This window comes from Athalia rosae, chromosome 1, assembly GCF_917208135.1.
Source record: "Athalia rosae chromosome 1, iyAthRosa1.1, whole genome shotgun sequence".
In the NCBI taxonomy this organism is placed as follows: domain Eukaryota; kingdom Metazoa; phylum Arthropoda; class Insecta; order Hymenoptera; family Athaliidae; genus Athalia; species Athalia rosae.
Genome location: NC_064026.1, coordinates 5,740,885 through 5,768,506, shown reverse-complemented (window position 1 = coordinate 5,768,506; position 27,622 = coordinate 5,740,885). Strand labels below are relative to the sequence as shown.

General features: G+C 37.2%; 2 protein-coding genes across 9 annotated transcripts; both read right to left on the bottom strand.

Annotated features, from left to right (window-relative positions):
• Positions 1-169: 169 nt before the first annotated feature.
• LOC105688852 (histone-lysine N-methyltransferase ash1) lies at positions 170-12,068 on the bottom strand. 4 transcript variants are annotated; one of them, XM_048654804.1, is made up of 16 exons: positions 10,897-12,068; positions 10,173-10,606; positions 9,779-9,993; positions 9,409-9,459; positions 8,665-8,787; positions 4,573-7,991; positions 4,167-4,499; positions 3,781-4,061; positions 3,349-3,617; positions 3,115-3,267; positions 2,583-3,004; positions 2,130-2,456; positions 1,879-2,051; positions 1,555-1,721; positions 1,193-1,414; positions 170-1,065 (listed from the first exon to the last, which is right to left on the bottom strand). In XM_048654804.1, exons 2-16 carry the CDS (start codon positions 10,342-10,344, stop codon positions 922-924), a joined length of 6,471 nt encoding a protein of 2,156 aa, XP_048510761.1. In that variant the 5' UTR covers positions 10,345-10,606; positions 10,897-12,068; the 3' UTR covers positions 170-921. The 4 variants fall into 4 exon arrangements, with proteins under 4 accessions (XP_048510761.1, XP_048510741.1, XP_048510750.1 ...); XM_048654784.1 differs by having other exon boundaries at positions 3,115-3,617; XM_048654793.1 differs by lacking the exon at positions 9,409-9,459 and having other exon boundaries at positions 3,115-3,617.
• On the bottom strand, positions 11,762-27,455 carry LOC105689138 (dynein axonemal heavy chain 7). Of its 5 annotated transcripts, XM_048654757.1 has the most exons (30): positions 27,317-27,455; positions 26,976-27,158; positions 26,498-26,865; positions 26,121-26,367; positions 25,819-25,997; positions 25,524-25,743; positions 25,231-25,441; positions 24,879-25,152; positions 24,393-24,773; positions 24,205-24,298; positions 23,952-24,106; positions 23,598-23,883; positions 23,373-23,534; positions 22,994-23,205; positions 22,709-22,826; positions 22,281-22,521; positions 21,888-22,134; positions 17,736-21,805; positions 17,222-17,475; positions 16,819-17,115; positions 16,169-16,664; positions 15,902-16,043; positions 15,172-15,775; positions 14,729-15,085; positions 14,156-14,622; positions 13,927-14,084; positions 13,573-13,819; positions 13,066-13,471; positions 12,580-12,843; positions 11,762-12,432 (listed from the first exon to the last, which is right to left on the bottom strand). In XM_048654757.1, the coding sequence occupies exons 1-30, from the start codon at positions 27,452-27,454 to the stop codon at positions 12,082-12,084; spliced, it is 11,829 nt and encodes a 3,942-aa protein (XP_048510714.1). In that variant the 5' UTR covers position 27,455; the 3' UTR covers positions 11,762-12,081. The 5 variants fall into 5 exon arrangements, with proteins under 5 accessions (XP_048510714.1, XP_048510717.1, XP_048510723.1 ...); XM_048654760.1 differs by lacking the exon at positions 12,580-12,843; XM_048654766.1 differs by lacking the exons at positions 26,121-26,367; positions 26,976-27,158; positions 27,317-27,455 and having other exon boundaries at positions 25,819-25,945; positions 26,498-26,670.
• Positions 27,456-27,622: the final 167 nt, after the last annotated feature.

Below are 27,622 nucleotides of genomic sequence, written 5' to 3'. Positions count from 1 at the left end.
TGTATGAGAAACACATTATTGTTTCATATTTGTATCTTAAGTCGATTACATTAGTCGGGACAAAAGGAATTTCATCTTATGTAACTTATTTCAGAAGTTTATACATAAAAAATATGTTAGTCAGATATAGTATGTTAATACAATAAAAAATACGAACTATTAATTGAAATATTAAATATAAACGTAATAAATATGCAAACATGTGTATATACATTTTAAAGTTAAAATCAAATTTGTCGGCCAAACTGGCTATAATCGTAATAATATTGTTGATAAAAGTGACAATAGTAAATAATAATAATAATAATAATTTAAATACTATAGTCAATAACGTAACTATCTTCGATATCATATTCTATTTTACAGTTATTCTCTCCAACACCGGAGTTATTAAAAATATAATATTACTTTGTGCAACAAGCTTCACTCATTCTTTGTCTCTCACGCGTAATCTATAATTTGTACAATTAATTAACTATTTGCTTAGCAATATTCAATTCGATAATAATAAAAATAATTTATAAACAACTCTGTACACTATTGATATATCCAATAAATTAAGAATAAAAATTTGAACAGCCAAACCTGCTGAATAATAGATAGCATTTTATTAATCTTGTTCTTCGAAATTATGCTAAAAAATTTTGATCTGAACAAATATTACAAATAATTGTTCGTATTTGTAATTATACCATAGCTTTAACATTTTTTCGTTTCTCCTTTTTGTTTTTTTGGTTTTCTCAAATAGTTTGTACAAAAATTTTAATTCGAAATTTTGTTGACCCTGCAATTTTGTTCCGAAAATTTATGAAACTTTTAAATTTACTTACTCATTAGATGCGGGGTTGGCTGTAATGCATTATGATCTCTACTAACTACTTGTATTGTGGTGCGACCTTATCAATGGGTTATTAACCAATGTCATGGGTTAAGCCCACCTGGTCGCTTACGATTTCTTCTGTTCCGTTCTAAAAGGAACGACAAGTCCAATGGATCCTTTTTGTTCGGCATTCTTTGTAATAGGCCAACCAAAATAGAGTTTAACCTTTTTCTCTGCTCATCTCGCTGTTGGATGTTAAAAATCATAATTAGAGATGATGTATCAGTTCTTATACATATGTATGTAAATCATTTCCGAACAAGGGTTGAGCAGTATTTCTGTCTGCTTAAGGATCATAAATGTTTGTCATACCTGTGGACAATTCATGGAAGACACAGCAATTTGAGTAATATCACTAGATTGTTGTCTAATCCTTTTATTAGTTGCCTTTTGTGAATCTTTGTTGTTTGTCTTCATAGACTCGATGTTTGAATCCGTTTTGACGTGTACTTCTGAATCATGATTATGATTTTTCTTTTTATCCTTGTGCGTTTTGTGACCCGAGGTAGTTGGCATACCTTCTAAGCTATGAGGCTAAGGATAAAATGTTCACAACATTATTAAACCCATTCAACAGTTTTTTATAAAGCTATGACCATGTATTAATCAAATGTAATTAGTTAAACAAAGAAAGTCTATTTGATAACACATCAACTGTGTAAATTTATATTTACCAAATAAGTTCGGTAGTATTTCATTCGCTGAGTAAAGGTCTCGAAAGCGTATGGTTTTGTACAAACGTGATGTCTAGCACGTGCGACCTTTGTAAATAATCTGGCAGCTCGGTCCACTCGATATTCGCAGACATATGTATGTTCTGGAGTAGAGCCAACTGGTCGGCCTTTATTGAGAAATAAAAATTAAAAAAACTACCTACACATGTTTCGGATTTTAAAGAAAACTGTACATTTACTAGGTTTATTCAAGAAAACAGATATAAAAAAATTCACTCTCGTCGTCATAATTACTTCATGATGATTACTGATGAGATCAATTACCTTTACAATATGTGTGTGGATCGAGTACCCAGCATCTACCGGCAACAAGTTCGCAAGGTACTGCTTCGTACAGAGGCGCACAAACTACTTCATTTTCATAAAACTTGCGTGTCGGCTCGTGATAAGTTTCATGTGGTCGCAGGTAGTGATGACCAAATACAAATCGTTCGCCCCTATACGTTTGGGTTAACCACATTAGAAATGACCGTTACTGTTAGAAAAAAAAAAGAAAAAAGAAAAATTGTACCAACTTGTCGTTTTTCCACAATCTTTCGATCCGGAAGATATCCATCTGCTCATAATCGGGCTTTTGGATAGTTTTGTAAGTGTGTTTTTCGGGAGTATCTCTCAGCACATATACCGTATCACCTTGGCGCAGTTGTAAATCACCCCTCAAGAGAGTGACATAATGCCGCTTGCCTTCTTCTTCTTCTTCACCTTCAAGTGGAATCTCTAAATCAACGGGCCTAGGTTGGCATCTCTCACATAAATAAGACTCGATGCTCGTATCTGCTTTAACGCAATCGCAGTGCTGCCAAACCAAGCAGCGTTCGCACTGGATCATCATTCCTTCGTCCCTAAAATTTTTTACCAATAAGGATACATGGAAAATGAACTCTAACGTATTGGAATGATCGTGATTTCCGAAAATAATGATTCAAGCGGTATGTATTCAATTCTCATTAAGGACTGAATGAGCTCACCTGTGCAACCCACAGATGCAGCGAATAACGTCTTCTTCACCAGCAGTCGAGCCTCTAGGTGGTAGAAATCCTTGTGAGGGTGGAACTCCCATAGCTTCAGTAATGGCATCAATGAATTCCAGTTTACTTCCCAAATACATTTTCCTCAATCTGGCTGCAGCAATACCAATCTCAGATGTTCGACCAAAGAATTTGACATTGTTATCAAAAAGCCTTATCAAGTCCTGGTCAAATTGCTCTGCTGTTTTATAGTGGCCAGTGCCTATGCACTGATCCATTGTTGTCAGATCAATTGGATCGAGAATCTTTTCATAGTACTCTGGTAGCTTACGTTTCGATGGCAAATTAATGAACGGAGCACATAATAGTTGGCCAGTTTCGTCTTTAGCCGTTGCTACCAAGGTATATAGATCTTTCAAAACCTACAAAGAAACCAACATATGATGAATAAGTGGTTGTCGAGGAAAAAGTTTTGTCACACGAACTTTGGACTCCAGAATTTATTAATCAACTTCACAAGTGCAGTAAGTACCTTAGCCAGTTTAGCAGTCTTATTAACCTCTGGATCATCCTGTGCTTGAGCAAGCCGTCGGGTCCTCACAGTTCTTGGATTTGTATTAGTTAACGCAGTTAGTTGAGAGAAGAATGCATCGGACTGTGTTTTAGCATCCCCAGTGCCTTTTTCCTTCAAATTTTGACTCACGTTAACTTTTATTTTACCTGTCTGAGCTTGAGTAGGATTCAAAACTGATTTTAATCTCCGAACTTTTTCCAAATTTCGAAGTAAAAAGCAGTGATGCTGCTGAGCGAAACATCTTTGTTGATGCGACATAGGCTTCACCAATGGCGTGGGTAAGAAACTTGAATCACCCAATTTCCGCGATTTGCAAATTCCCTTGGAATTCGATGACTGGACAATGTTCGATTTTCGAATATTCTTACGTGGTCGACCTACAGAGCGCCGCTCAGAGGTATCAGATTGCGATGGTGTAGCCGCTACCATTATTGGTCTAGCAACTCGCTGACTCTTTCCACCTAGCGAAATAGTATCAGATATTTGCATAATCAAAGAATGTTGATCATTGTTATCAGTCGACGAAACTTTTCCAACAATATCGGTGTACATGGGAGTTTCACTGTCTATTCACAGAGTTTGAGAATTACCTCAAACGATCGTTACTACAGAATGTCAACTTACCAATTACTCCTCTGCAAGCGTTACTTCCACAACGACATTGTTGTCCTTCAGAAGGGTTGAAAAGAGCAAAATTGTAATCATAAGTGAGTTCTTCTCCTGATTTTATGTCGCGTGATGCAAATAGTGCCATCCTTGGTAACCCATGAACGCTCCATTTTTGCATTTCACAATTTGGTTCACAAGAATGATTGACAAAGCGACCATCTCCACCCATTCTGTGTCCGTCGATGACCAGACCTCCATCAAGATGCAGACAATAGTGATGTGTATCGTTTGCATATCTAAATCCCAGAACAAAAATCAAATCATGAAGTATTTGTATAAGTGATTGAAAAATTTGAAATCTAGAGGGTTGGAACAAGGGTTCTATGAATCACAAGATGTACCTAGTTGCCATTCTGGATTTGAATTCTCTTTCAGACACCACTTCGCCGACATACTCAAGGATGAAATCGCCAGACCTAATATGCTCTTGGGTTTTAACACCCCATCCCTTGTCTTCGGTCATAAATCTTTGCAGCCCAGGTGACCATTCATGTCTCTGAATTTTTTGATTCTTGCATTTGTCTCCGCAAGGACAGAGTTGCGGAGAACATTCACTGAAGACCATACGATTAATACAATCCTCTCCACAACCAGTTTCAGATTTACATTCGCATGCTTGAGCCTCATAAAGTGTTGTTGGTTTAACGTCATAGTAAATATTCGTCCTGATTTTTCTGAAATTCACATCACATTTACATTATGCAATCATTAATGTTGAACATATTTACTAATTCGTTTGAAGCTCACCTATAGTTCCATGATGGCACCAGATCTCTGCCAGGCAACCTCGAATGGGTATGCAACCACCATAGATCGTAAGGAAGTTGAAATGGTATCTTTCGCTGTCGTAAAAATTTACCGCAATGATATGGTGGTGGTAACAAACCATGGGGGTGCTCTGCAGGGTCATAAACCATTTTATTTTTACTGGAGTTGTTATCGGTGTTGGAAACTTTTCTAGGTTCATCTTCTTTGAAGTAATCTGAGAAGAGTCCTGCTTGAAGATATCTTTTCTTCCATCTTGGTTGTTTTTTCCGACTGTGAGAGGACCCCAAATGTTTTCCAAGATCGTGATCGTCACTGGCTATATCACTACTCGGCACTGCATCACTTTCCGTATCGTAACCTGCATTGCGTAGTCGTTTTAAATTCCTAATTGTTAAATTACAAGGACTCACTGAAGCCCTTCTCCTTTTGTGACCATGATTATTATTGAGATTACCAGAAATTTCTAATTTCACATTATCTTGTGAGTTTGCTCGCTCCAGTTTTCGTAAATTTTCTTCATTCAGTTCAGCTACTCTTTGACTTTGATTGTACCTTTCAAGAGATTCTTCTAAAGTTGCATTTTCATCATAAATTCTAGAATCTTGTACTTTTTCATACTTAATAGGACATAACTTGTCGCAAGGCCTAGTGCCATCACATTCAACCAGATCCTTTCGTACTCGCAGCTGTCCTGGTACAGCTTTTGACATTTTCTCAGAGTTGTTTCTTCCTAGAGGGAGATCTTGCAGAGAGACAGAATCTTCAGAATCATTGATTTCTATTTCTGTATCATCAAGTTTGTCACAATCCATATCTTGCATTTTTGAGTCATCAAGAATTGGTAGTATGTCTTGCGTCTCTGCCTGTGATAAGATCGAGTCATTATCTTCAAATTTAGACTCTTTAAAATCTTCCTCCCGTGGAATTCGGAATTTAGATGTTTGAGAGACAGAAGCTGCATTCTGCAACATGATGTTATTACTTATTATTGGCAGCTTTTTTTTCTTTTTCTTCAAGGTTGGAAAACCAGTTCGATTAATGGCCTTCCTTCTTCTGATCTTTTTCTTTGTTAAAATTAAAGCTGCCAATGGATTAACCGGATTTGGTACGTTCAACGCAAATTCTTTCCTGGTCCCTGTCTTGTCCGAAACACAATTGATTTTATCCAACGATTCTGCTGTACTTTTCGGCTCACATTCACTGCCTGCATCATGAATATTTTTTGTTTGCAATCTATCACTTTTGCCCTCTAACTGATTCTTTTCAGTTTTCTCAGACTGAGGTTTATCAGCTTTTGCTAATCTGTCAGATGGCGACTTTTCATTTTTACTTACTTTATCCGACTGTTGTCTTGTCGATTTTTCACTTGGGAGTTTCTCTGCTTTCTCATGGCTTTCATTCAGCGAATAAGAGTCTGATGTATCCAACTTTGTTACAGTGACTCTAAGATCTCTAAGGATTTTCTTTTTCCGCCTTGGTTGGAATTCGAGTAAATTTAATGGTTTGTCATCTGCCAAATCGAAGCTTTGATTTTCCAGTTTCTCCAGAGCAGCACTTTCAGCATCTCTATGCCTTTTCTTTGGAGTCACAGGAATAGCTTCTTTATTAAGAGATGGACTGCTACTATATCTCGTGATTGTAGCTTCTATAGCTTCTTCAATGTGACTTTCGGTAGAATTGGTTTCCACATTACTGATGTCTGCGCAACTTGCATTCGAACTTTGCGAGCTGTGAGGACTGGAGACATGATAGTGCCTCTTTTTCAAAGGTAACCTTTGTTCATTTGAGTTCGAATTTGAGTTGGCACTTGTGTTATTTTTAGAATCCGCACTTGAAGAGATCTTCTCTTTTTTCAGTCGCCGTTTTAATTTTTGCTCTTCGTTCAAATTAGTGTCTCCACCTTTTCGTTTTTTAGTCATTTTTTTCACACGAAAAATCTGTGGCAGCTCAGAGTGGATGGAGTTTGTACTGGTTCTTCCCAAGCTACAACACTTTGAAAACTCTTCAATCAGTTTTTCCAGTTCTTGAATAACACAGGGATCAACACGTACTGGAGTTTTAGGAGGTAATAAGTATCGTCTTCTATGCTTGTGATGATGTTTACGACGGTGATTATGGATAGGGTTTAAAAGTATATTTTTCGACTCGTTTGCTGGATTGACACACTTTATTTTGTCATCGGAGGCTAAAGCTATCGCTGTAGAACGTCCAACTGCAGATGTTACGGAATTAAGAGTAGATTTTTTACTATTCTTATTCTCTTTCAAAACTCTCCGAGGAGCTGATGTTGTAACTCTTTTAACGTCAGGATGCTTTCTGGATGCAGGTGAAGTATCAGCCCTATTTTCCTTTGCAACTTTTTTACTATGAGTCGATTTCTCTTCAACCTGACTTTGAGCAGACGAACACTTTTGTCGCGCCGGCGATGATGTTACTTTTATAGAGCCTGTAGACTTTTCTTGCTTGACTCTTTTACAGACAGTTTTATCACTCTGAGGGAGATTCTTAGCTTGCTTATTAGATTTATTTAGGCACTTATCCTGGGGGTTATTTACTTCTTCAGATTTCGTAGCTACTCTGTCTTGAGTCGTCTTGAGGGGGCTGCATTTTTTTTCTTGAGAATGTTTTTTGTTCTTAGATTTTTTAGATTTACCACCAGATTCATCTTTACTTTCGTCAGATGCCTTAGCGTTGTCCTGAGTACTACTAGGTAATTTTGTGCTTTTACCATTCGCAACATCTTCTTTTGGTTTCTTAAGGCCTGGACTTTCATTCCTTTCGATTTTTTCAATCTTTTCAATAATTTCAGGTTTCAGTTTTGGCCTGCCAGGACCTCTTGGTTGGGTAGAGATGCTTTTAGCGGGTCTTCCAGGTTTTCTTTTTGGAGGATACAAAATTCTATCTACATTAACGGCAGGCTTTGACTGAGCTGTCTGTACCGGTGATGGGGTGGCCAGGGGACTCACAGGACCTGCACCTAAGTGCAGTGGACTATTATTAACAGATTGAATTCCTGAATCTGGAGAAACATTAGATATAGAACCATATTCAGGATCATTAGACTTCTTCAGAGCCTTGCTGCGCCTTTTTCTAGGCTCCGAAAGCATGGCTGTTTTCTCGACAAACTGTTGTAGTAAAGTAGAACTGTATACAGGCACAGGGTTCTGATCTGGATTTTCACTAGAGTCAGAATCCGCCCCAAGAGACATTCTTTCAATTGCCTTAGAGACCAAGCGGCCGCTTTCAGAATCTTCGAAACCATCGAAGGGAGCATCTTCATGTTCTTGATCAGGTAAAATAGCAGCCAAATCTTCCTGATTGATCTCCTGAAGTGGCTGCTGCGGTGGTGCTGGGCGAACGGCAGCTGTCTCAGATTCATCACTGCTACATTCCGATACCTAATGATCGTAATCAAGTGAAATCATAGGGTTAAGCATGTCATAATTCTGACCTGTCTCAAAAATGACGATTCAGAGTAAATTGACTCAGATTAGAATCCGCAATACCAACATACATTAGATTTTAATTATAATCTGAATTGGAAGTTGTCAGAATATTTTAATGCGCAAGTTGGGCAAAATAAAAGTGATATTTTGGGGAAAGTATACAAATGACAAGTTTTATTGCAACTTGTATATATAGCTCACGGATTATTTCAAGTTGGGATGACAGTTACTATTTTGATAAATATTTATAATGTAGGTTTCCAGCATGTCAAATCGTAATTATGCAGCAGAGGTGAGTTGGTATGAATCATGAACTCTATTGATTTTTCTACAGAAGAACATGTGGTTCGTGTAAGCAGGTGTACACCGCATTCACTATGTAATTTATGCATAGCTAAACTACTGGCCACATGGATATGTTTTTTTTTACGTATGAGAGTGGTGGAGGAAAAATAAATGAAACAGATCACTGATGGAATAAGCGTTGAAATATGCAAAATAACGTTACGTACATGCTGTTGCTGCTAATACATATAATTAGGGCAGGGATAAGAAAGCTATTGGATTCTGGGGGAGATACTGAACATTTAATGCAATAAAATCACTGTTAGCTGAAAATACGTACCTTAGCACTGCGACTAGAAACCTTGGGTCGTCTGGATGCAGGTCGTCGAGGTTTTTCACACTTGCTCTTATCCGCATCCTCTTTCTTAGAAGCCTTCAACGCAATTTTCAGTTTCAATGCTCCCTGAGGAAATCATACCTTACTGATTATGAAATCTTTCTCCTAATACATGATGATTATGGAATCTTTCTTTTAATATAAGATGAGTATGAATCATACACGCAACAATAAATACTGCCTCCTGCCAAGAGGTGCTTGATTTTTCAATGAATGATTGAAAACGAATGACTGCCATGGGAGTTCTAAATGTAATGGAATGTGTTTTAAAAAACTTGGAATGGTTCTACCTTGATGATTGTGAACTGAAAACCTGATGAATTGTTTCAAGAGAAACTTTGCATGGTTGTCTTACATAGAACGGATGCTGATGTGGTGAGGTAATAATCTTGTTAATTCACGAAATGCTTGTTACATAAACATTAAGAGCTTGAATAAGACCTTTAACATGATATTATTCTAAAATGGCTTAACACTAATCTCAGAGTGGAAAAAGTAGTCCTCTTTGACATAAGCAGATATTTCTGGGATAATTAAAGGAAATTCACTAAATTATGAAAATGATTTGTTACTTTGTAAAGAGAAACTTTTCATCAAGCAAACGAATATCTAAAAATGAAACAATCTCATTTATACTCGGTTATGGTTTAAATAAAGTTTTATCTTAAATTTCGAAAAGCAATTTACCAGAATAGTCAATGTGTCCTCCCGGTGGTCATCACGTTTGATAGTAGTAGGCTGTACGTGCAAACGGTAACAGCAAAAATTATTAATTAAATTATTGATAAATTGGTCGTTAGCATCACTTTAACAAGACCATACATTCAACTCTTTCTAAATGTTACGAACATCGACCGAGAAACACCTGCACATTTCAGAACATTTAATATTTTCCCTATCAAGATTATTTTTCAGAGTTATGATTCATCCCTTCTGCCGTGTTGATCAACAGTTGAGTAATCAACATGGGTCAAACGGAACACTGTTATATATTCAAGATTATTCATACGAAAAAGACATTAACATGTAACATCCATGTATAAAACCTCTGATGTACCTGTTCAAAATTTGTTTCCCGAATTGAGAAGGTTTGCTCACTTCGCTCAGATGTACAGTCTGTATCGGAACCACTATCTTCACCTTCTTCTTCCTCAGCCGTACTTTCTCCCTCTGAATCAGAATTCGATTCAGAAAAAGAACAACTTCCATCCGATCCTGCAGAACTTTCTTCATCTGATTCAGAATCATCCTCCGAGTCTACGGAGTCTGTACCTACATCAATAAGATGATATTTAATAACATAGCTTGGGCTGTGTTGTGGGATGATAAAATATCGAAAAAGTCGGACTTTTCAAGTCATCAAAATTCTCTGAGCGTGTTTACATGACCCTCATGAATATAATTTACAAAACTCAAAACACTGTATCAATTACAATCAAGAGTTGTATTACCATTAGGTCCGTTTGGGGGATCCCAGCTCCCGCCTCCTTTAATGGCATCCATATCTACGGTTGATGGGAGTTCTCTTTCTTGATCTCCATCATTTTCATCCCAATTCCAGTTTTCCAATTCCAATTCTGAAGGACGGTGGATAACCGCACTCCATCCCGAATCGCCGGACATTGTTTAAAACTATCTTACATTAATCAGGTAAGGATAGAAGAGCATCCCTTGTAACTTTGCATTTCTTTTAACGATGTATCAAAATTATCCACGTTTCAACGCAACAGTGAATCTATATTTACAGACATACATGTTCACATGTATAAATATAACGTTGTCAACAACGGAAACATTCACCAGCAAATGTTTTTATTCTTTATCTTGGTACAGCGAACGTTTTCGGCAAGAATTAGGTTATGTCCAAGAACTCGCAACACAGCAACTGCAAACACATCGTATTTCAGGATCAGTGCAATGGTACTTCCGCAGATATATGTGTAGCAGACACCAAACTGTATTATTAGAGCATTCATAGAGCCCACAACAAAGAAAAGGAAATGGAAATGTCAATGAAAAAGAAAGTATATATAGCGCATGCAGGAGACATCAGCAAAATCAGAAGTTTATTTGGAATTTAGACTCTACATCTTTTACTATGTTGATTTAGAATCACTCGTGTTAACAAGATTTTTTTGGTTTTAAAAAAGATAACTTGACAAACGAATTTGTTACACACTGTAAGGAAGAGAGGTGATATAAAACTGGTTCTTAGCCATGCAGGTCTTCACATGAGTTGCACGTTGATATGCATACGGATAGTGACATAATCAGACTACCTAAAGAATACGCTAAAACAATTAAAAACAGATTGATTTTTAGTGTAGCAAATCTAGTTTGGAGATTCCTAGTGCAGGTGGTTGTACGAAACGTCAGGTGTCTTTTGAGTAAAAATGACAGTTAAGTGATAACAAGTTCAAGCCCAAGACAGCTGTTTTCTAAGCAGGCAGATGCACCAGGTGCAGCAACCAATTTGGCGCGAAATGGAAGGCATACATTAATGAGGTTACCATATAATTATCGACTGTGTAATGTTGGAAAAGCAAAATACGTAGTGCAGATTAGAATATTCAAAAAACGGTTTGTGGGTATATTGTATAGTCATAAATACGATTAGAAAGCGTGATGTTTACGTCTTCGTAAGGGGTCACAAAATGGCGTTGAGTGACGGTGTCCAAACTTTGATAGCACTAAATCACAATCACACAGGCTTACAGGCTATAAATCAGGGTGAGAGTCATTCTCCAAGATCTGAAGATACAGACACGCGATATCCCGCGGTAAGGGATCATCGGGATACTTGGTTAATCACATATTTTATTGGAACATCGAACGCAGAGCGCGTCTCGCGTACCTCGGTAAAAATGATACTAACGCACCACGATGGCCAAACTAAATACTAGTAACTCCGACACTCAAATGACAGCTCGTCGGTAACACACCGATGCATATTCCACTGCTCAATTTAAAGATTTGAATATTTTCGTCACTCAACACTTCAATCAAGCTTTAGGATTCTCAGAAAGAAAGTTTCGGTCAAAAATTATAAATTCGCTATATTTATTCCTTCATCAAAGTGATACAACCGATTTTTTCAATAGTCACTCTTGGACTAGGAAACCAAATTTTTCGCTCCCGTTAAACAGTTAAATTTGTGCGTAACTGCAAGTGCTATATCTGCATCTTCAAAACTGTCTCTTAATGGTCATCGACACATGGAATACACAATAACAAGAAATCCATTACATCCCCTAATATGTTGAAGTTATTTGTAGTGATATATCCATTGGTGTCAAATTCACTAAAGATCAGCTCGAAATCTGTCTCACAATTAGATTAGATCCCCATTTATGATAAACCTCAGTCATCAAGTTGGCATAGTAAAGCAAGACCTCTTTTGATCCAATGACTGACAGCATGTTCAGTATTTAAGAGAATAGATAGTACATAATTGGTAGAATGACCCGTTGTTTTAAGGACTCCGAAACGTGCCGAGGTGATATACAATGGGCAGAGATACCGGGACCCTGTTACTCGTTTTACAGCTTCGCATGGCTTAAACCAAACTACAGGCAGCACATCAGATAAAACTTTTGGAAAACTTTCTGCCAAAGTCATTTTCTTCATGTCCCATCTTGCTCCAGCTAAGAACATTCCATATACATAAACACCATCATTTGGTGGGGACTCCATCCGGCCAGCTGGTAGTACCTAAAACCAAATTTGTTTGCCTGTAAAACAATTATTTCTCATACCGAGTCTCTTGATTCATCTTTCAATTTGTTTATCTCTACAGTGAAAAACTGTCATCAATTGATCATTAATAACGTAGGTACAAAAGGTAGCCTTATTTTTTACCTCAAAATCAAAATCGATTTTGTCAATAGAGATTTTATGTTTTCTGGCATAATTTTGACTCGCTCCTGTCAGGAAGCCATGAGCAAAAGAAAATCCAGATATCCAAAACGATGCTGGTTTTCCATTACTTAACCAATGTTGAAAAAATTCTATTCTCTCCAAAAAATCATTCACAAAACTTGGTAAGGGTTTCAGACTTGGGTATGCACTGGCTTTTTCCCAACTTGTAGGGATTCTGCCAACAAGAACTTGTTTTGATAGCACCTGAATAATTGAGGGAATCATTCGATAATTATTGTCGTCATGATCTTGTGACATCAAAAGTAAGAAACTTTAGGGAACAAAACTTTATTACTACACGTCAATGTTCCAAGTCATATTGATTCAAAAATTTTAGTGAATGCTCCCCAAAAATTCAAAGTCTTATTTATGTTGTTATCTACGATTATTTGCACTGCAACAAGAATATATGAACGTTGATTATACCTCAAGGGATGGTGTCATAACTATCATGCCTCTCACTGCCTTTTCCAGCATAGTCATGGAAACCCGAATTTCACTTAAGAGCTTATTATATCTCTCCATTTCCTGTATCAAAACGGTGTTCATAGACTCGTAATAAGAAACAGGATATTTCTTTTGAGCTTCTTCGATATCAAATAAGTCGGGCATACGATCATAAATGTCTTTTTTAATAATTAACAGCATTTCATCTTGTTTAGCTGTATCACCAACTGACACAGTTCCTTGAATTTGTATTAATGCAGTGAAAAAGTCTTTGGATACTTCAAGGTCTCTGGTGATTCCGGCATTCATATGCAAACCGAATACTTCTGGTGGTGAAATAACAGGTATATCTTCTATATGTTTTATGTAATCTCGATATTCGTACCTGAAAAGATGGAAAAATGATGTACCGATAATTACTGATTTGTGACTTTAAAATTAGAATACAACAAATAATGATACAGCGATTTTCAATCAGCAGCTTACTTGCGCGGTAGTACATATTCGGGTCCTATATCCGCAAATGTGTAATATGGATTTGTGATTACATTTGCATTATAAAAATCATCTAGAATAGTATTTAAGCATCTTCTATCACGATCATCTGTGACTCTTCCACCATAGTTGCATTCTCCTGTTAGATATACAATAGCTTTGAAGGGGACTTCGTCATACTCATTTATGAATATTTGCAACTGTTGCACAGATATTTGAAAATCAGATTCGTTGAATCCTGTAAGTGGAAATAATTTAAATTTGATTATTCAGTGCGAACGGTTTTTATCTGAGTACAAGGAATAATTTGTCATAATTCATTTTCAAACAATAACAATTACAAACCATATTTAATGTTCCATCCTTGAGCGCCAAACTTTCGTCTTTCCTGTACAACGGCATGGAAAAAGCACAAGCTGTATAACAATTTAGTGAATTCCTTTTCCTTTCCCGGACAACCTTCGAAGAATTCTGGGTCTTTAACAGGCTCCGAGAGATAAGATCTGATTGTAGAATTGAAATTAAATATCCAGTTATAACCACATGACACTTGGCAAATCCAATGTAACAGCACCTCATTAAATTTTGTTGAAGCCCACTTGGTGGTTCGTTAGTCATCTTCACACCATTTTGTAAAACTGTTATAGGAAACTTGTCTGAAGGGTAGCTAGTTAACCATAGACGGAAGTTAATAGAAGTATTCTTGGCATCAAAGTTCTCGCAAATTTTCTCTAGTTGTGACATCCAAGAAACAGCTAGATGACAATTTTGAAGGCAAATCCACATGCCTTCGTTTTGTCCCTGCTCTATAATACGTTGAGCCACGGGCCCTTGTCCTTGACCTAGCGATATTGAACTAAATCGATCAGCATAATTCATATTTTCAGCAAACTTTGAGAGAGAACCCATTGGGTCAGAACCAGCCGAAAGGATAAAAATCAAAGGTATCAGTGAGTTTGAATCTGCATAAGACTTTGCTATATCAAATGGTGGTGGTGTCACAAATTTGTTGCCCATGCCTGCTTCAACAAACTGCATCACCTGCAATAGTAATTATGAGAACACAAACATAGTCTTCATTTGGGTTTCGACTTTTGGCATGGAATTTGGTATTGATTATTCGCTTGAAACAACTCATATAATATACCTTATTAGTAACTTTGTCTGGTCTGATCATTCTCATTACAATCAATTTCTGAAACGGGGATAGCTTTTGTTCCCATGGCTGTGGAATTGAGGCATCTTGAGGATTTATAAGGTCATAAAATTCTTGCCAATGTGAGATGTTTATGCAAAAATCGTTAACAAATCCACTAAATGATGGTAAGGTATCATTTGCTCTACACATTTCATCCCAAGATTTATCCGATAACCAATTAGATGCTGGATTTTTAGCAGTATTGGTAAGTCCTATTCCCCCGGACAGGAAGAACGTCAGTTCATCTCTATTTATTTCGTTCGTTGCTACCAGTATGGTCGAGTAAAGAACAAATGAGTACAACACCTAGGAAGCACAGGTCGGTAGTTGAATAATTTTTTTTGCATAACTTCAAAAACCCTGTGTACAAGGATCTTCAAACTCGATCATACCTTATCTTTTTCAAACAGAGAACGGCAAACATTTTGATAGAGATTATAGGTAAATGTTTCTCGTAGGAACATCAATCTTTTCTCTAGTACTTTACTTCTGCTAGCAGTCTCTATCGACATTATGTACAAATTTATGAACCATGCAAGAGAATATTGGTACATTGGGTCTACACTGGGCAGATCAGTGACGGTATAATATAGTGCAGAGCTATGTTTAGCTATTGGTCTATAACTTTGCCGAAAGACCTCAATTCGAGCTTCCGTCTCTTTGGCAGCTCGCTGCTTTTTCATAATGTCGACAGACAGAAGTTTTGAGGAATCTAGTATTTCTATGGCTTCCTCATCTTCTAAAATATTTGCCCCCGAGGAGGATAATGTTCGTAGAATATTTTCCTCAACTTGTTGCAGAGCTTTTTTATTTGCCGCACTTTCTACGATTAAATATTCCCGTTTTTTTTGCAGGTCAGCTCTTTCTTTAGCTACCACAATACCCAGAAGTTGATCCTCTAATCCTTCGATTGTCAGTGCAAAATTGATCAATGTTACTTTGTTGAATACTTCTGGTAGATAATGCGGATTTCTCAGCTTTGTCGTTATATAGAACCTGAAAGCATCGCTTTATCAATGGGATAGAACAATTATGAATTCTGAATGTAGGGACCTTCAAACTTTCATCAATTGATATTACTTCTTACTCAAAACCCGGTTTCCTCAAACAATGATATCTCACCTAAAGTTCAAATCATACTCAACAGATTTTTCCCCAAGAGTAATATACCAAATACCAGAGAACTTGTATATATTTTTCATCAGAATAGGATCCAAGGGTGTGGATAATTCTTCACCGACATTTTCTAATAATACTGGCCTACCTAAGAAGCATTGTTTTGTGTTCATATGTGAATTGTGAGTTCTAAATTATTTATCCCATAAGGATAGGCAAAGATCCTATGATTAAGTCGTAAGTGGTCAGTGTTCGTTTCAGATTAACACTTACCAGTTTCAATGCATTCCTCTAGTATATTCATGTAAGTTTTATCTGACAATTTGATGATTTCTAAACGATTCGATTTTTCCATAGCCCTAATCCATTTGTTTGCCTGACTCTGCGGATCAATGAATAAACTCCACCTCTTGGAACTGTCCATGATAATGGCATTCTCAGTAGAAAATGAGTCCCTTGGAAGACCGTGAATATTCCATGAGTTGATCTTAATTTCTGAACCCAACACTGTTACAAAACTATATGTATCCGATGTAGGTATATCTAAGCTTTTAACGTAGATACGCCATTTTTCAATATTTTCAATGCGATAAGCAGTTGTGAATGGGCCTAGGTAGGCAATCATTCCACACGATATTAGAATATCGCCAGCCAAGCTATCGTAAGACTTCTGTAAATTTGCTGCACATTGTAGCCAACGACCTTTTTCCCCTCCGAGACCACTGAGCAGCTTTTCTGAACGAATAAGCTTATTAGTGCAGTTTGTGACCTGAGAAAATTGACATTTGAATTACTATAAGATTACTTCACTTATTGTCAAGTATGCGAGTTTGAAATTGGATTTCAAAAGATAAGAATATAGTCATGGTATTAAACCAATAAGTTGATTAATTCTGTGCAGAATTCCTGTTTCAATTACAAACCTGATTTTCCAGGTCGATTTTTTTCGCCAGAGTTCTTTGTAAATCTTGATTCAGAAGTGCCAGCTTTGCATCGAGTTCTGCCAACATTTGTCTCCTTCCTGTTAGGAATTCCATGGTCTCATTAAACTCTTTCTCTGCTACAGCCAGTTTGGCTTTTTTGGGTGCAACGACTTTTGCTACCTCATCGTACAGAACCATAGCTCGTACCCATTTGCAAAGCCCCTCAGCAGCTGATGAAGCTTTAGCTACTTTTTTTGGCTCAAAATTTTTATCTGTTATGTACGTTTTCTTTATCACCTTGACAAAGATATTTCAATTGTTGTTATTCATATCCATTTATGTATCCTGTTTTTATTCAATAATGTTGACTTTTGAAATAAAAGTTGAATTATCTTGAATCTACCTGCATTATAGAAACAGGGATATTATCCCGGTCATAGTCTTTTAGCCTTGTTAAGAAAGTCATGTCTGACAGTAACCGTTTGCTAGGGCCCCAGTAGTCGGAGACCATCCTTTGAGTCACCGGATCATTTACGCGATCCGGGGGGATAGCCATCATAATACAAACAGCAGCTAGTACCAACTTTATTACTTCAGGTGGATTTTTCATGGCTTTTACTATTGTTATATCAGCTGGTTTAATGGTGTTTAGAGCGGCTGTAAAAGAAGCAGGAATCGTTGAATCCAAAATTCTTCATAACTGTTTCTAATTATTTCTACAGCATAATTCAGGAATAAAAAGTGAACTGTTGGATAAGCCTTTGGTATACATTGTGCACAATAGTATGTAGTTAATGTCACTTCATCATTACGTTAAAGAGTATAAACCTCAATATAAATTATCCTCTGCTATCGATTAATTGCTTGAAAATATTTTGTGTTTAATAACTTAACAGAAATTATTTTGTTAATTATACCTGTAGCTTCGGCAAGTATAGGGAGAGCTTCTGCAAGGTCTGCCTCACACTCCTGTTTCAATGTTCCAGCAATTTCTGCTTGAATATTTGCAGCGTCTTCGTCTTTTTTTACTAACATAGTTGCTTGTGCTACAGTCAAGTTTTCACTTTCAATTTGTAGCATTGTTTTGGCTGTCAATTGTGCAGATGCCTCTAACTGCGGCTTTAGAGCGAGCAAAGTAGCACCCATTTTTGTAACTTGAGAAGCTGCAAAGTCTAATTTATCCAGCCCACCTAAATAACGATCCCTTGCTAGAGATATTTCTGCTTGTTTTTGTATCATAAGGTCTGCGAACGAACGAATGAGATCCAAAAATGCTGCAGATGTTATGTAGGTTTTTCTACCACAAGCCGAATAAAATTGTTGACTATTTTCTTTTGCACATAAGTGGAAATATTTGCATGCGACGATAGAATTCACTTTTATCATCTCATCTACGTCAACATATGTCATGTACCGAGCTGCTACCTGTTCCAGTGCATCTTCTGGCCACATTTCAAACCAGTCAATAGTACAACAATTTACTAAACTTGGATATAATCGTAATCTAATTCTGAACGCATCACCAATTGGGCTGAAACATAGCATAATGTGTAGTTTCTCTTTGCAGCGATTGACAAAGAATGCTAGCACTGACAATACACTGACGTCTAAATTTCGATTTCCACCTTGAGCTGCTAATCTCGTCATTTCTATAACTTCTTGTTTTTCTTCAATAGTAAACAAGTTCGGCACCTCTCCAGAGTTCAATAAGCCATCAATATCTCCCAGAAAACCTTCTTCTTTAATTTGACTTTCAGTGAATAGAAAAGCTAGATCCTTTCCAGTGCCACCAGAATTTTTAAGAACCTTTTTAATATCTTCACGCCATTCATTCATGCCATAAGCAACTCCAATCTCTGGTTGGAACAAGGCGTGACCACCTATTCCAGCAGCAAGTCGAGTCAAAGATTGTCTTCCTGAACCACCAACTCCAACCATTAACAAGCTACCGCAAGGTATGGCCATTATGCGGCAAATTCTTGCTAAGTGTTCCAAAGCGTAGCGAAATAGAACGATATCTATTTTACTTTTGTGTGTAGTATTGTATTCTTCTAAGCATAGGAGTGCAACAGATTTGTATTCTTCCATAGATGCAATTTCTTCATATCTCTTATCATCTGGCGTTGCATCAAGATCCATGAAATTCCCAAATAATAAATCGTGCAGGCTTTCCTCTGTCAGTTCATCATCGAACTTAGGCAAGTGACCGAATGCATTCTCGAAGGATTCTTTCATTACGCTTGGAACCACCTCTTTAATCTTCTCGAACAACCATTTATGATCATTTCTTTCAATTAGCCGATCGCCAAACACTCTCAAAATTTCGTGCACCCAAATTCTGACAAAGGTTGTTTTAGATTCTACGGATTCTTTTTTTATCAGCGCACATCCTGTTATAACTCTCGAGAAGTCCCTTAGATTAAACAAGTAATGTGACTTGGCAGGAGTCGGCCTGAGACTTCTACTGGCTGCTTCAAAAATCTCCATTGTAGCATTGACTAGCAGTGTTACTACCACCACAACATCTGACGCAAAACCATTTCTTTTTAATCCAACGAGTGCCACATTTGAGAATATTCTGAATATGCTCTCCCTTGAAAAAGTACTGATAGTGTATAGACTGAAATGCCTCAGGAACCTATGGTAGATTTCCTGTCGACTACCCCCGGGGGGAGCCATTGCTGCAAGGAACATTGTGTCAAACACACGAATTTTTTCAGGTTCTTTCAAATCGTACCAATGCTCATGATCAAAGAACTGTCTCAATAGTTCGATAGCTGGTTGTGCCCCATAAACTTCTTTGGCTGGCATGTTGACATCATCAACAAAAACGATGCATTGTGCTCCACCCAAGGGTCCATAGAGGCCTCTACGTTTCTTAGATAATTTGGAAATGACAAGTTCTTGGGTCTGGTTCGCAGACGTATTTGGAGTAAACGTTATAAAATTCGGTAGGTAAGAATCTTCGTTCAATTTATTCATCAACAAATCTTGCATATAAAAACTTTTACCAGTACCAGTCTCTCCATAAATTAAGAATCTTTTCTGATGTTTAATATGTCGGAGAAATATCGTTTGGTATTTTACTGTGTCAATTGTAGGAATGATCATTTGACCAATGCTTTGTGTTTCAACTAATTTGGCAGTTTTTGCTGTGTCACCGAAATACTTCCACGCCCCTTTTCCTTTGAAAGTATAGTAGTTATCATGTATCAATCCTTCACCCGGAATTGAAATTGAAATTTCGCTTATTGTTTCTGGTAATGGATAATCTGAATTTGACTTGTCCCAAAATGTTATATAATAGTCATTAAATTTGCATCTTGAATCATAATCTAATGCACCACCCGCACCCCATACCATTGCTTGCATCATGCTGGCTTGCATCCATGGAGATAAAAATGAAGCATAATCTTGTGGATTAGCTTCAACTGCATCGTCCATATATATTTGGAACAAAGTCATAGTTGAAATTACTTGGTTAATCTGTCCTGCAGTCGTTGCAAGTCGACACTTCTTTCTAATGAAATCCAGGCATGGGTCCATTAGCCATTCAAACAATGCGTTGATAACTCCTTCGTTTCCTTTGCACCAATCCATATTTACTTTGTTCATCCAAGATTTGAGGAATGGTCGCCACCCCATTACATGTGGTTCAATATAAATCATCCCACATCGTGACACGGTAGCAGGAGATGCTTGTAATAAATCCATCACTTCGAAGATCATTGACATTGCCGAAGTCATCTGCATTACTTCTCCAGAAGTCAAACATAGTTTTTTATTATCGTCCAAGACAGTGTTCAAGTTTTCAATCCAGACAGCATCTACAGGGCCATCAAAAATTAACCACTTTCGATCGACAGAGTCTTCGGCGACGAATTGACGGAAAGCCACAGCACAGACTCCGTCTGTCCATTCTGACGAAACTGGATCAAACTGACCGTATAACTGACCCATAGTTATAGATTTGGGATTTATAGTTCTATATTTCGTAGGAAGGCCATTTTCGTCCCCCCATTCGTGCATTAATCCCAGAGCGTCAGCTAAGCAATGCAGAGCAGACGTTTTACCACCGAAAGGATCACCAACAAGCATAAAACCATGCCTCACTATCATCATTTCGTACGTTTGGATAATTTTCAGCAAGAATGCATCAACTGGCTGTAAGTTCATTCTCTTACAAATTTCTGACACCGCATTTAGAAATACCTCATAATTTGGCGTTGGTAATGTGATGCCTGGGAATAAGTCAGTTATTATTCCTTGAAACAAAGGGACGTCATGTGCCAAGAACTTTGGTAAATTAACGTCTATGATGGACCTCAGAAGGAGTATCATTTCATCTTCATTGGGAAACTTCAATTTTATATTCTGTGCAGCCGTCAGGACTGTCTTTACAGCTCGCATACCATAGTCGTAATGTGATTGTGATGATAACTGTTCGGAGCAAAGTTTATACGTTGTCACTATTTTCACAGAGAGAACTCTCGCTGTGCTGAAACCGCTCGAATAGAGCGAAATCTCACCAATCATCGCGTAATCTGGTACCATCATGGCCACCGTTCTGAATAGAACTTTTAAATTGTCTGGTAATTCTGATCGCCCTGCATATCCAGGATTCATAGTAATGCAAACGTAAACTGATGGGTTTAGACTTAACTCTGTTCCTTCGAAAATAAACTTTTCTGATTTGGCACGAACTGCTTGAATGATGCATAAAATTTGTTGCGCCACAACAGACAACACTTCCAGCTCAATTCTGTTAAATTCATCAAAACATGCCCAAGCTCCGCAGGAAGACAAGCCTTTGAAAAATTTTCCCATATTCTTGTAGTCTAAACCATCGGAGCAATTGAATACTACACATTGCACAGCAAGTGCTCTTCCAAGATCTTTAGTAGTTTCAGTTTTTCCAGTTCCAGCAGGACCTTCTGGGGCACCATTTAGGTGTAAGGAATATGCTCCAATCAGTGTGCGATAACACCTAATCGTATTTTCATGAATCAGATTGAAACATGTTCAGCAAAAATATTTTCATGATCAAGCTGTTCCAATTCATGCTGTACCTGTCAGTAAGTGGGGTGATTACAAGCCTTGTACAATTTCCCAGATACTCGTAGGCATATTTGACTGTTGCATTTGTTATTCGTACTCGCACGTCATCTTCCCAGTAATATCTGAGCTGTGCAAGCCACTCAAAATCCATTTCTTGTAGAATTTTTTTTTCAATTAGAAGCTTGACGACATCTTGTGCATGAACATCAATGGTGATTAGTGCTGTCAACGTTGTACGATTTTGTCGAGACAATTGGCCTGTAATTGCAATTTCTAATAAAGATACATTCATGAGTGTATGTAACACTCATCGACAATTATTCAATTTTATTCGCTTCTTATTGTTACATAATGCAGTTGCTAGTTTTTGGTTCTAATGAATGGTGGTCAATAAAGCATCTTACCTTTAACTAAATTCACCATGTCAATTATCTGTGCCTTCAATTTCTCATGTAGAGATTCCATAGATGATATGCGGTGTGTCATCAAACAGTTCTGTACCTCCATGCTCCAATAAATCTGAGACACGCAGAGAACCACCATTCCTGGCCAGACTCTTACCCAATACACACGCTCGTTTACTTCGTAGTCCAAAAAACTCATGAATGTTTCGTGTCTTATCGAAGTCACCATTTGCTCCTCAACCTATATGATTCCTTTCATGTTGATCATGTTGACACTAGTTTTCAATTGAATAACTATGTCACTATAAATAATTTTGATTGACTGAGTGTAAGAACAGCTCTGACATATGAAAATGATGAATTCAAAGTATTTCATCATTGATTTATCTTCGCATGCAGTTGAAAATTGCCCTAGATATTATATTTACCTGAACGAGCCACTTTTCGACACAGCCTCTGGCAGCAGATGTAGAGATTATATCTTGAATTTTTATTTCCTCTTTGTCGTCACTTATCATTGAAAATATCTCCAATTCTGAGTTAAACCTGTTGAACATAAACTGCGTTAAAAATTGTTTAAACTAAGTTCAGTATCATTGCTTCGATCAATGCTTCATAGTGATTTTGATGAATCGTTATTGGCTCAAAACTTTTGTGCTAGATAACAAAGGGGTCAACAAGCACTTTAAGTTGAATACAGGTAAATGTCAAACCCCAGCTTTGCTATTCCTTCAAAACACTTTCTCAAATGAGGCTGGACGCGCAATGGATCCTTTGTTTCTGAGAGGATTTCGAGCATATCATCATTTGAAAGAAAGAAAAATCTAGGAAAATAGATTCTTTTTTTTTCGAGGTAATTTGTTACTCCTTCGTTAACTTTGTCCATTTGTTCATTCGCCTCTTTCATGGCTTCATAAAGTCCAAACTGGAAGAACATTTTCACAATATTGCTAAATGAAGTGCGTTCACTTAGGATCAATGATGATTTAACGGGTTCTAAAACGACAAACTGCTATCATGAACTTCTGGATGTTAGTCCAAATTAGTCTAGGTAACAGTAATAATGTAGGCAATAGAGTTGAGTTCACTTACCGAACCTGCCATTTCTCTCACTCGTGGCTCTTTCACTACATTAAGCATAGCTCGTCGAAATGTTCCATCTACCTCGGAAAAAAGTATTCCTTCTTCTGGTAGTTGATCTACAATATCTTTACTTGAAAATATAGGCAGTAGATACATCCACTGGACTTGTACCTGTTGATACCAAACGCTAGCATCAATATTTGTCTATGACATTAATCTATTTGCCCAGCCAACCTTTGTCCACTCATCTATCGTTTTTTGGATTCGAAGAATCAAATCGTAAAAAACTTTGACTTCTGCCTCAATAGGCTTTGCAAATGCAGAGCCCCGCATTGCTTGTGTTTTGGCAATGTGTTCTTCAAGCAAAGCCTGAATATCGTCAAGTCCCGTGAGGATGTCAACTCCTGAATCTTTGAATTTTGTTATTGGAAAAATAACGTCATCCCAATCATGTGTCATTTTTTCAAGGAGATCCTGTAATGCCAGTTCTTTTGTTGCACTAGTAGTTATTATCTCATACCTGGCATAATTTGAAATAGTTATAACATAAAGGAGACAATTTCTCGTCAACTTTGGTAATGAACGTACTTAGCAAGATCACCCAAAAGGTCCAACGCAATCATCTTGCGTAGTGTAGTACCAGCATTGGGAGTCAAGTCAAATCCTGCTATGTTAGACATATCGTTCCAATGCCGTTGCCGCAATGTTGGATTACAGAAGCAAGATGCCAAGGGTACATAATTCTATATAGATGAAAAGGGTCGAACTTTAAGAAACTGGAGTAAAATAGAATAAGAGCACAAGCCTGATAGTGAATATTGATAGTTATTTAATTTTAAACCTTGAACCATTTGACATTCTCAAGCAATTGGTAGCAGAGCTTGTTAGGAGCTGGCTGCTGCATCGGATCAGGATCATCCGCAGAACCTGCAAATCTATGAATTAATAGTTAATTATTATAAATAGTATTGCGACGTGTTTCTGTCTGCTGTAATTAAGTTCAAGAGAAAAAAAAAACCATTGCATTACCTGTATGCATAATTTATGGCAATTTGCATCTTGATTTTAGTTTTATACGCTTTGCTAATTTTTGTGAAATCAGTGAAATAGTCTGTTGTCTTGCTTTCAATGAGATTAGAGTCAAGATATTCGAAAGGTCCATCCAGCCAAACACCGATATCTCGCTGCCACTGACGAGCCCGATACATCAGGCTATAGTAAGGAAGTATTATATCCTTCAACTCTTTAACTCGTGGATAAGAGCTTTCAGGGAATTGAAACAGCTTTTCTTCATGGTTAATCCATTCTATTTGTTCATCCATTCGATCCAATTCCCGTACAAGTTTCCTCAGGTCTTCCATATAATCAAACACTCTAGTAATATCATCCATGTCATCCATTATCACTAATCTGCCAAATGTATTGATAGTTAGCAAAATGTGGGGAGAATAAATTAACTGTCATCTTTGCTCAAAATACATGGGCTAACTCAATAAAAATCCTAGTAAAACCGACCTGGGAAAGATAAGGTCAACCTCAGAATTCAAGACACTCACATGTCCTTGCAATTTCTCCTCTGCATCAAATTTCATCTGCTCATACATAGAACTATTTTGCTCAAACACTAATTTTACACGTTTGAGCCAGTTTATTGTGATATTATTCAATTCAATGTGATCTTTAGCCAGAGTTGTCATTTCAATTAGTGCTGCTAGCATGTGCAACGATGTCACAATTCTTTCTTTCAGATTTTCCATTAATGTTGTTGCAGCATATAACATGTATTCGCCTGTTGAGAACCAATTCTGGTATTTTAATATATTCGGATTTACTCACTGGAAAATGACCAAATTTTAAAGATCAGTACCTAAAGCAAGTAGTTCTCTGGTGCTTGATGGAGTAGTCAATGCACGTTCTTTTAAAATTTCAAATTCGTTGCAAATATCAAGATTATAGTTTCTGTGACGCTTGATTAATTCTCCAATAATTAATTCCCGCACATCATATGTGTATGCTTTGAGCCCAAGTTTCGCCTCATCTTGGCATAACTTTCCGACCAAAAAATATTCGTTTTTCACCTGCAATATATTCAATGATTGTTCAATCTATTTTAAATCGATGAACATTGATAGCCTAGATATTTGTAATTGAACAACCTACCATTCCGTTAATGTCTCGTACAAATCGATTGAAATCATCAACTTTGGTGCAACTGTCTTCAAAATCATGGCCTTCAGCAACATAATCGACAATACCTGCCCGTGTTTCTGGGTCGTAAACCACACGAAAATGACAAACTAAGCTATCCACATAAGAGTTCAAAGGCTCGAATACAGTTTTCAGAATACAGGATAGGCGTTGGTGAGATTCTTGTATGTACCTTATTTGAAAAAAAGCAATGTACAAATATATTCAAATCAAATGGTACAAAATGTTAATCACTGTGCATATTCACCATTCAGGTACCAAGATGTGTATAAACTCATGGTCTATTTGTATGTTTACATACGATTCAAGCGTTGGTAAGTGGTCTGCGATATGTGTGATTCCATCGATAAGATTGTGGTAGATACTGTATAAGTCTGTGATCAACGGGTGGACAAATAGATCATTTCGTTCACATAATAGCTTGAGCTAAATTTAAAATTTGAAGAGAAACATGTTTCAGTAAATATGAATTTTTAAGGACGAAGCCGCGTTTATTTATTGAAGTAATCATAACTGTATGCCAAACGGTAGTGTAACAACGTATCGTACTTTGAGTAGTGGAAGGGTTTGCCAATTTTCCAATGTTTCAAGTAAATGTTCTATAGTAGCAATCATCAGATTGATGATTTGTTGAGAAAGAAGACGTGTTGCACACCGCAAGAAAGGCTGTACTGCTTTTGGTGGTACATCATGAATATACCGAGGTTGTGAAATAAGTCGGGCAATTTCTTTGTAATATCCTAAAGTTACTGCCATAGCACCTTTTTTCAGATCGAAATCAGTTATGCTAATAAACCTAGCAGGATATTCAAATAGTTCGAAAGTGGTGAGAAGTTTTAAGCCTAGTTGTGATTGAGCTTCGATCCTTTGTGTTCAAGTCTTGAATACTTTTAATTTTTCTCATAACAAATTAATTTCGAAGATACCTTGTAGGGTCAAGAAATCCCAATGCATGGTAACGTTGAAAATCACAAATCACGTTTGGCAGCAAGTGATAGGCCTTCACCACAATATTCCGAATAAGCTTATGTGGCAGGTAATACTTTTGTGCTAATAAGCATTGATTGCGCAGAAATTTTTTTCTGTGCTCTGTTCGACCTCGGAATTTGAAAGGAAGTATAACAGTATCTGGGGCTTCGCAAGTACAAGTCATAGCAATTATCTGTCTCACGCCTAATTGGTGAACCTCGTCATGGTACATCTCTTCAGTATCCACCAAATATTTCTCTACAAGTTCTGGGTACTTGTCCCGGTGAATTTTTTGTACCAGAAATAAAATATTTCGTTTCCAAACCTACGACATATGGTACTTAAGAATTAGAACATAACATTCTAGGAAAATGTTTCTGGTAAATGATCACTCTGTATCGGATAAGCCAATGGGAGGTCCATTGATTCTGTTACCGGAGAAAGTCCTGGTGTAGGCAAATTTTCTGCAAGTTCTCTCATTCTTTGAAAATAAAAACCTTGGGGTGGTTGCAATTCACATTTGACCATCTCTCTGCGATTATTTAGATTAGTACAAAGTCGAATTTTAGTATTTGCAGCCATTCCTTCAAGCATGGCATGCACTTGTCGTGCATAAATCTGGGAATCAAGTTTAATAAATTAGTATTATTTGTAATGAAATTTTGATTTAAATGAAGAGATCGCAAATTCAAAAAATTGGCTGTGCAACAAATAAGGACAATAAGAAATCGGTATGCCAAATGCGGTTGTAGACTGTAATAGGGAAATAGAAGTACCTTATCTAATTTAAATTTACAAAGAGGATTTTTGAAGGCCTCTTCATTATCATATTGATGAATGTCTGGGATAGGGGCCATTTTCGTCAATTTTGTCTTTCCATACAAAAGGTAATGAAATTCTTGCCCGCCAGACATTTCGCTCAGCGTGCATAAGACAAATTTCCTTATTGGATTCGTCCACACTTGGTTTGTATTTTAAGCCGCCTAGTACAGAAAGAGAAGAGAACAACCTGTCAATAATCTGACAGTTTAACGTAAACAGTTGCCTGTCAAAAGGACAGCCGGGCAGCAGCCGGATTTATT

Coding starts and splice junctions, on each gene's coding strand:
- LOC105688852 (XM_048654784.1), bottom strand. CDS start 10,344: ATGTCCGGCGATTCGGGATGGAGTGCGGTTATCCACCGTCCTTCAGAA. Junction 9,994..10,172: donor TCCCCCAAACGGACCTAATG/GTAATACAACTC, acceptor TTATTGATGTAG/GTACAGACTCCGTAGACTCG. Junction 1,722..1,878: donor TCCACACACATATTGTAAAG/GTAATTGATCTC, acceptor TTCTCAATAAAG/GCCGACCAGTTGGCTCTACT.
- LOC105689138 (XM_048654757.1), bottom strand. CDS start 27,454: ATGTCTGGCGGGCAAGAATTTCATTACCTTTTGTATGGAAAGACAAAA. Junction 26,368..26,497: donor GGATTTCTTGACCCTACAAG/GTATCTTCGAAA, acceptor ATATCCTGCTAG/GTTTATTAGCATAACTGATT. Junction 23,884..23,951: donor CTTTTGGGTGATCTTGCTAA/GTACGTTCATTA, acceptor AAATTATGCCAG/GTATGAGATAATAACTACTA.